General features: G+C 34.8%; 1 protein-coding gene across 1 annotated transcript; it reads right to left on the minus strand.

Moving 5' to 3' along the window:
* Positions 1-2,750: 2,750 nt before the first annotated feature.
* On the minus strand, positions 2,751-5,070 carry LOC103712900 (uncharacterized). Its single transcript, XM_039128762.3, has 6 exons — positions 4,799-5,070; positions 4,369-4,727; positions 3,969-4,274; positions 3,503-3,877; positions 3,194-3,396; positions 2,751-3,092 (listed from the first exon to the last, which is right to left on the minus strand). Exons 1-6 carry the CDS (start codon positions 5,032-5,034, stop codon positions 2,847-2,849), a joined length of 1,725 nt encoding a protein of 574 aa, XP_038984690.2. The 5' UTR covers positions 5,035-5,070; the 3' UTR covers positions 2,751-2,846.
* Between the last annotated feature and the right edge of the window lie 4,118 nt (positions 5,071-9,188).

The raw sequence follows: 9,188 nt of genomic DNA on the forward strand, positions 1-9,188 counted from the left end.
TCAAATTTGCATCGAAAAACTGAGACTTGAGCTGGATAGTAAACTAGGTTGTGCTGGGACATGACTCGGGCCTGCTTAAAAACTTAGTTTCGTTAAGCCCAACTCCACCAATGAACGGGGACCACGTGTTTAAGCCACCAGTTGACCACGGATCAGACAATAAAATTATCTACCCAGCATGAAGTCCTTAATTTGGGTGTGTGGGCAAGGGTACCATATTTGAGTCACTTCTAAAATAATTTAGAGAATCTTTTTTTTTCTTTTTCTCTTTCATGATATTTTCTTCTCCTGATGAAACAGCTTATTTGTTACTCTTTCTCATTTGATTTGTGAAGATTAGGAAACATGACATTTCTGAGCTACTTATAATACTTTAAGATATATGAGGATATATTCCATGCTAGGGGAAGAAGCTAATTATTAGGTGAAAGTAATTTAAGAGAATCATGAGACCCGTTATGGATAACTCTAACCACTCTAAATATGTTTAGACAGGATTTTGGAGCAAAAACTACTATATCAAGACTGAAATCGCAAATCTTAACTGTCAAAGTCCATAACTTTCTTATTCAGTGTCTATTTTTAAGATGTCGGGCACTAGAATGAATCTTATAAAGATAGGGCCACTTATAAAAAATTCATTGTGCATAATGAATTTAAGTAAAAGATTTTTTTTTTTTGTTAAGATTTTGACTGATGTCTTCCACATCATGATTATTTTTACTAGTCATGATTATTTTAGAAAAATCATAATCTCTTCCTCCTAAAAAAGAATTCCAACCAAGATTGGTAACAGTTGACCTTATTAGTTCAAATAGAGGAATTTTAATCAATTATATTATTTAATTAATGAAAGAAAAAAAATTAGAACCTTATTTTCGTAGGTTTTTTTTTTATTTTCTATTATACTTCCTCCTTTCTTCGATCAGATCAAAAGAAAAGCAATTAATTGAACATCATAATTATTTTTTTATTTTATGTATTTATTTTTGTTATTTGGTACAAGTTTAGTTCTCTTGATTGACTAAATAGAACTAAAATTGGCCTTGCTAATCTGGATCTCCCACTTCTTCCCGTAATATTGCAGTAGCTTCTTTTGGTAGCTAATGATCATGAGTCTAGCGACCGAGTCTAGAAAAATCAATGAAGTCCTCCAAATTCTATAAAAATTAACTTGTACCCTCCGAAGAATCTTTGCCTGCAGCAATTAAATAAATTGCTGAAGACTAATAGGTTAAGCACGTGCACTGTACCTTGCTGACCTCCAACCGGATAATGAGACAATGGACATCAAACAGTGGTGGGACAAAGAGAACTTCTCAAACTAACTCCCTTCTTTTCCTCTTAAACATGATGGCCCGTGGATTATGTTTAATTAAGATTGGAGGGCCATTTTGACTAATGCAAAGGCTGAGCAATATACTTTCGATGACGTATGAGCCCCAGCCATCAAAACATTTACAGGGTCATTCCATACTCCATAGAGACTTCTGATTTGCCACTTGCCTTCAACTTCTGCTGATCCAAAACCCATGTTCGGGCCCATTACCCACGCACTAAACAAATCTCCCTTGTAAAGCAAAAGAAAGCTAAAGTTGCGCTTGTCTCTATCTCCACTCCTTCCACACTCTCATGCCTTTCACTTTTCTTCACTCCACTTTGTCTTTCAATGTTCATGAAGAAATCATCCACCTTTCACCTTTTTATAGCCAACATTGCTTCCAAATCCTCGAAATCTATGTCATCACATGCAACCATGTTTAGGTGTCGCCTCTTTCTTTTTCTTTTTTTGCGCTAAAGCAAGATTTCATATATTACGTGCATGAATGCACCTAAGAAAGTTAGAAAACAAAAGATCGCGGAGTGCTCGAGACAACTCTCCCTCTCTGGCCCACATGGTTTACCAACATGATTGGTCACGTAGATAGCTACCCAATCCGCAGCTTCGTTGGTCTCTCTCTAAATAAATGCTTGAACTAGAAGACCTCTCCATCCCTCATCATCATGCAGATGTCTCGAAGTAAGGGATGATCCAAACCAACACCCCTCAAACCCCCCTGGAGCCACCTGATCACTGTAGTCGAATCACTCTATAGAATGATTGAGCTGGTCTGTAGCACTCGCCGCGCATGTTGAAGACCCTCCCAAATAGCTTTAGCTCCGTACTGGGGACTGAAATGTCGAATAATTGACAATCGTCCGCTACCACCCTTCTGGAGTCGAGGTCCGAATTACACAACCCTCCCCTCGCCTTTTAGGGCTCATTTGGTTTGCGGAAAACATTTTTCCTCTTAAGAATATGATTTCTGGAAAACAGATTTCTGAAAAGAGAATGCCTGGGAAAGTACTTTTGGCATATTTGGTTGGCAATGAAAAAGTGACAGATTTACAGAGTGCTTATGTTTAGTTGACCATCTATTTTTCTGGAAAAGTCATATGTAATTTCTATTATATCCTTAAAGGATTTTTTTGGAAAAAAATAAAAATAAAATGATTTCCGACTTACGGAAAAATAACTTTTCCATGTTTCTTATGGAAAAGACTTTTTCATGAAATATGAGAATCATATTCACATGGAAATATAATATTTTTATTTCTCTTCTTTGAAAATTCTAACTAAATAAGAAGTATCTTATTATTTTTTCGTTGACTTTTTTTTTTTTTTTTTTCCGACCAACCAGTCGGGCCTTTAATTTTTCAGATCTTTACAGTGTTTTGTAAGTAGAGAGAAGCTTGGAATGCATATTCTCAAATCCAAGTACTTTTTTGGGTACATATCATATCGAAGTACTTTATCCAGTCATCAAGCAACCTACAAAAGTAGAGTAGATTATGCAATGGTAGGGTCACTGAACGGGGAAAAAAAGTGGGGAGGAATCTCGTTTTATTTTCCCATTCCAAACTCTCACTTTGCTCATCTTCTCATCGCACCAATGGAGCTGCTCCTCACTGATGTCAGACATCCTTAAAACCCTTGACACAACCTTCATGTCTATTAGGCCCATCAGAATCTCCATCCCCTCTTCCTCCTCTATCTTCCTCTTCTTCGGACATCTCCGCGGCCTCCCAAGGTCTTTGAGCCTCATCTTTTTCTGAAGATATTATGTTAAGAACAATATGAGACTACAAATAAAAGATAAGCGAAAAAAGAGTGATAGTAGACCTTAAATAGGCAGTGAAAAAAAAAACTTACCTTTTTATTAGCTTTCTTGAGCAAATGAAGAAGAATTGGATCAACCGAGATTGATTTCATCTTTATGAGTGATTTCAACATTTGGCAGCAGCTCTCCTTATCGGCCTTGAGAAAATTCATGAAGGTCCGGATCGCATTTTGCAATATCATGAAAAATTCAGTAGGTGAAATCATTTCTTCTTTGCCTTGATCAGTCTCCGAATCTTTTTATCAAACAATTGAAATAGCACCAAGGAAGTAAGATTAAGCATAATTTTTGATGAAATAAAAGCATTGCAGCCATCGAGTAGGACTTGGAAATTATAGTACCTTTGAATTCTGGAACTTGGAGCAACTTTGGAGAGTAACTCCTCACTCGGGCATAGACCTCAGGCCTTCTACCATGCTCATAAGGCTCATTTTCTATGAATCGTTGCAGCAAGATCTCAAACTGCTGAAACTGCTGAGCAATTCGTGCGGGAAAGCAGTAACCTTCCATGTCTCGGTAGGAATTTGCTGGATGGAAGTTAGTGTAATTCCAATTAAGAGCTTCCCATGTCAGACAGATCTGAGCCACATAAGCACTCTCCAATTCCAAATATGGATCCATAACTCGCCTTGATGAGTTTTTACTTGTCATGAATATTTTGCGAACTATCCTTTGGGAAATTGATCTTGGTTGGTACTTTATGGACCTCAATGATTCTGAAAACAAGTACTTACACTAAGCCAACTTGTGACCGTAAAAAAAAAAAAAAAAAATTGAGGAACTATCAAGGATGATATATTGACGAACCTGTTTCTCTGAGTTTTTGTCCACTGATTCGGTCGAAGAACATCATCTCCTCGTCGTACTGGTGGAAAAGTGCATATGATTCCCAGTTGGCAGAGCTCCTCCGGGATGAAGAGGAGAAGGGATACTCTGTCTCCGAATCTCTGAGGATTGTAGAGCTTCTCCATTCAATAGAGCTTTTGGACGTGGACTCCCCAGTGAGAGACCCGCCAAAATTTTCCTTAATTTTTTTTCTGTCTGAGTGAGTGTTGTTGACCCCGGAGAATGTCTCATCCTCCCAAAAGTTCTCTTCATGAGTCTGATTAGTTTCTATTTCATGAGAGTCATCCATTAACAGCACAGGCAATGTCAACACAAGAGATGGTCAAATCGTAACATTCACGACGTGGGCTTGAATGATTACCTTCACAAGTAACATATTGAGACGCCAATATGATTGGGCTTGCGCAATCTGAAGGTGTTAGGACATCCGTGATCAGATCACCACCATGCTCGATTCCAAGCTTGTCATGGCCAAGATTCTCTGGAGGAGAACCGTACAGCGATTCCGAGACAGAGGTATCCTCTAGTTCCAAGCAATGCTGCTCGTCGGAATCTTTCCCTTGCTCGGTAAGTAGGGAATCCTTGACACCGCTTCCCCTGTAGAAGAAAAGTAGGTCTTCTCCACAAACCACATCGGTGATCAAGCCATCCTTCTCGGAGAGCTCCTCGGAGGTTGACACGGGCTCGTTCTCAAGTTGAAGAGCTTTGAGCTGAACTTCCCTGCATTAAAGTAGTTAGTAAATTAGAGAGAGAGAGAGAGAGAGAGAGAGAGAGAGAGAGGGAGGAGTTACCGTTGGTCTTTGGAGATGGCTCTAGAATGGAGAAAGATGAAGAGCTTGGTGAGGAGGAAGCAAGAGAGGTGGATAAGGAATAGTAAAAAGCCAAGAGAGATGGAGGCATGGAGGAGAAACATCACACCCTCTTCCTTCTGGCAAAGGATGGTGGTTTGGCCATGGCAAGGAAGGGAGGAGATTGGCTGACTGGCAGTCTCCAGGCCAAGCACTGCGTGAAAGGACGCCCGGGGCATTTATGATGGAAGGAGGAGGAAGTGGTTTTGCTTTTGAGGAGACTAAGATGACTGCTTTATTTAAGCGAAGTTGGAAGATATCAAGTTATCAACCGGCTCTCAAGCCGAGATTACAAGAATGGCCTCTAAAGCAGAGATTAGGGATGCCAATGGGACCCAATCCGACAATAAGACTGACATAACTCGGTTTTTGGTTCAAGTGACTTGACCCGAAAGCAAGTTGGTATCCCCGGATATAAAGCGTGTCTGTTTCGTATGCTTTAGGTAAGTTAAGGGGCTTGTCTGTTTGCGAGTTTCTAAGAAGATGGGTCAAAACATAGCCTAAGAAAGGTTTATCATATGCTATTACCAAGGCCCCGTTTGGAGAGCTTTTGGGGCACCAAAAACACTCTCTGGCCCTCCAAAATCATTTTTAAATGAAGTAGAGGTGTTTAGTAAAAATTCCGAAAAGTTGTTTTAGCTTTTCTAAAAAGCTAAAAAAAGCTTTTTGGGAGAAGCTTTATTTTGGAGGTTTCCGAAAAAGCTCTTTTAGGCCCAGTCGGAAAGCTATTTTTTTGACTAAAATATCCGTGATAAAATATAGCAATTACATAAAATCACCTAGTTAGAAAATTTGTTATATTATGAAAAATTAATTTATGCTAATTATTATAATATTTTATATCTTTATTATTGTATTATACTATAAATATAATATTATATTACATTATATCATAATACATTGATATAACATATTAAATAATTTAATATTATATTAAATTATTATGCTATAGTATACAATAATATATTATTATATTATAATAATATTATATTAAATTACATTAATATTATATTATATCATATATTTATATATTAATATATTTTATATTTTATTATGCTCTGTTGTATAATACTATGCAATATCCTTTATAGTGATTTGGTCATACCAAAAGTACTTTCTCAGTTTGTTTACCATATACATGTTAAAATGGTATAGCACTTTAGAAATATAGTTACCAAATAATAAACAACTTTTTATATAAGCTCTACTTCAGAAAGTTCTATTTCCAAAAGATAAATAACCCTAACACATCTTATTCCTTTTCAATTTTTTACATATCTTTCATACTTATGATTTTTATAAAAATATAAAAATAATATTAAATATTGATGATATCATATTTTCTTGAAATTAAGAATCAAATATATGATATTTTGAAACTCATGATTTATTGTGAAATAATGGTTCATAAATATTTTAATATTAATGACTTGTTTATGAACTATGAACTTCATATTTATGAAATTTAGATTTTTGTTATAAAAAAATAATTTTATGATTATTTGATTGTTAAAGGCTTATTTATGGACTACGAACACTATAAAGCCATTTAGTATTTTATTCATGTATGACCTAAGGAATATGACTTTAAAATTTTGTTTTAAGAAAAATATGACTATAGGCTCTCAAATAGCTATGTACGATCCTCGCCAACAGGTTATAGTAGTTGGTATATAGCTCTCGCTAGGGAGTTATAGTAGTTGGCATACAGTTCTCTCGCTAATGGTTACAGTAGTTTAGCATATGGCCCTCGCCAGCAGATTGTAGTAGTTTAGTATATAGCCCCGCCAACAGGTTATAGTAGTCTGCATGATATTAATTATGATCCTATCATGGTTATAAGGTACCCTTAGCATTTAGTCTAAGAGAATATTAAGAATCATGATGTAGCAAAACAAAAAAATAATTTATGAGTTTATAAAGTTAATATGATTTGTGATTTTGTTTATACACTTAAAACCATATTTAGTAATTGGCTTGATTTATGCATATACAAGTGTATGATTGATTTATGATTAATTTGTTATTATGAAATATTCTTTTTTTAATAGTAGTTATCTTTTTCAAATGATTTATTGATGTATGTAAAAACTTATGCTTGATCCAATAAGATGATATAAGATTTACTTACTGAGGTGTGTAGCTCATATCTTTTTTTTCTTCTTTTCAGACAAATAAAGTCACTAAGAATAAAGAATGATCCTTGGAGTTCGCACTAGCAAGATTGGCTATTTTAATTGTTTATAAATTTGTAGTTAATGACTTTCTAAATTTTGAGATTTTGGGTTTTGATATTTAAATTGGGATTTAGTTGCTCTGGATCGATACTTATTTATATAATGAATGATGAATTTGGTTCATTTTGTTATACTTTACTTGTGATGGATTTGTGAGCGGATTATAATTGTTGGTTTTGTATTATCGTAGGTTGTACCTCTCAGTATGACCGTGTTATGTCCTAATTTTGGGGCGTGATACAACTTGTTTAGATCCGTATGCAGTGAGGCTTTTAGTTTTATCCCTATGCATTTGTTAGTGGGATCAAAACTTTTCAACTTTTTATTATATAATCTATTTCTTATTCTTTTAAGAAGTATTATATGATCTATTCGGTTTATAAATTTTATTCTATCTTTCGATTTAATTTTTGAAAATTAACTTATAAGTTAACTTGTTTTGAAATTAAATTCTTTAGATTCTAAGTTGATTTTCTTAAATGTACAGCATCAGTTTCCTTCACCACCTAGACTGCACGGGTAAACATTGTACGACAACAGCCGAACAATTCAAGGATATTATTACAATAGATTTTTATTTTGAATATAAATGACAAAAATCATTTAGTTGTTCTCTCCCCAGAAAAAAAAGGAATAAATAATTTGATCGTTAGACTTCTTACCCTGCAAAATGCGCATGGCACATAGCCGCTGAGAGACCTTGAACCATTACTTTCTTATGTATCATCTGAGATAATAATATCTTTTTACATTGTAGGCAAATAAAGAGTGAAATATGCTGTCTCCGCTGCATAAGTCCAATTTTGCATCCACACTGTTTGCTTAACCTTAGGGTTGGCTAACCATTGTCATGTTCAATTATCTTCATTAACCCAATAGAATTAGACATGTTAAATAAAACATGAAAAAGCAAAAGTTGAAAGCCCCCTTAATGGTGTAATAAGTTCCCTTCTAGATATCATTGGATGATTATTGTAGAAAGTAAATATAATTTTACAATAAACATTGAAAATTACCAGGCAATTTTTATAGGGATTTCACTATTTGCTTCTGGCTGCAGTTCAAGTGAATCAAGTCCATTACCAGGTGAAATCAGAGTTTCCACATGAGCCCTCGATCCATACACAATACATGACGCAGTTTGAGATTCAAACAATACTTTGCAGGATTAACTCATCAGTGTATTAGTGAGCTCTTGATAGGAACAAATATCAAAATCACCACATCTTATACGGATCACATCCTAGCAGGACTCTCTTCCGCTTTCCAGCAGTCACCTGAGCCACTGCCTTGGCCTTTAGTTATGCATCTTTTTTCCTTATATGGTTGTAGCTGTGGTTTTAGTTTTCCTTTTTTTTTTTTTTGTATGTGTCTTTGGGGTTTAGTTTTATTTCGTGCTTTTATTGTTGGTAGGACTTCCTTACAAGACGAGCTTGTATTAATTTAGAACAAAAAACTGTATGGAAAATGATGTCTCTGGGATCATCATTTAAAACTTTGATGATCTTCGGAAGGACTTCTCCACCACTCCTCTCCGCCCCCTTTACCCCACGCGGGTCGACTTCTGAACGGTCTAAAAGTTCGAGCTTAATGAATCATAAGGACAAACCATGAGAAGAAAAAGTTGCAAAAAAAAAAAATTACTCTTTGGCGATGCCCCACTTGCCTTCTGACTCCAGAAAACTCGGCTCATGCTCTATTCACATGAGCTCCACTGCAATCTTGTTGCCTATTATCTCATTGGACTTGCTGGTTACTCTCTGAATTCATTGGGTTCGCCAAAAAAAAAAAAAAACAATGAAAACATAAAGAAATATCTTATATTTGATTTTTTTTAAAAAATAAAAAATAGTTTCTTATAAGAATATTTTTTTATATTTTATATAAAAAATTATATGAAATTTAATTTTCACTAACTGAAAATTAGAATAATTTTTTTAAAAAAACTACTTCTAAGATTTTAAATAGAATGTGGTAAGAGTATAACATGTTTATATAATTTTTTTAAAAAAAGTAAATACTCAACTAAACATAAATTAATTTGAAATATACCACTTTTTCATGGTCAACCAAATATGCAACAATAATTTTTTTAA

The sequence above is a fragment of the Phoenix dactylifera genome, chromosome 5 (assembly GCF_051530095.1).
Source record: "Phoenix dactylifera cultivar Ajwa chromosome 5, Ajwa_hap1_PhDact_Kaust_v1.1, whole genome shotgun sequence".
Taxonomy (NCBI): Eukaryota; Viridiplantae; Streptophyta; class Magnoliopsida; order Arecales; family Arecaceae; genus Phoenix; species Phoenix dactylifera.

Bases quoted from the DNA above. Each gene is read 5' to 3' on its own strand.
- LOC103712900 (XM_039128762.3), bottom strand. From the start codon at position 5,034: ATGCCCCGGGCGTCCTTTCACGCAGTGCTTGGCCTGGAGACTGCCAGT. The intron at 3,878-3,968 runs GTTCGTCAATAT...ACTTGTTTTCAG, and splicing joins ACAAAAACTCAGAGAAACAG to AATCATTGAGGTCCATAAAG. The intron at 3,397-3,502 runs GTACTATAATTT...TTTGATAAAAAG, and splicing joins CCAAGTTCCAGAATTCAAAG to ATTCGGAGACTGATCAAGGC.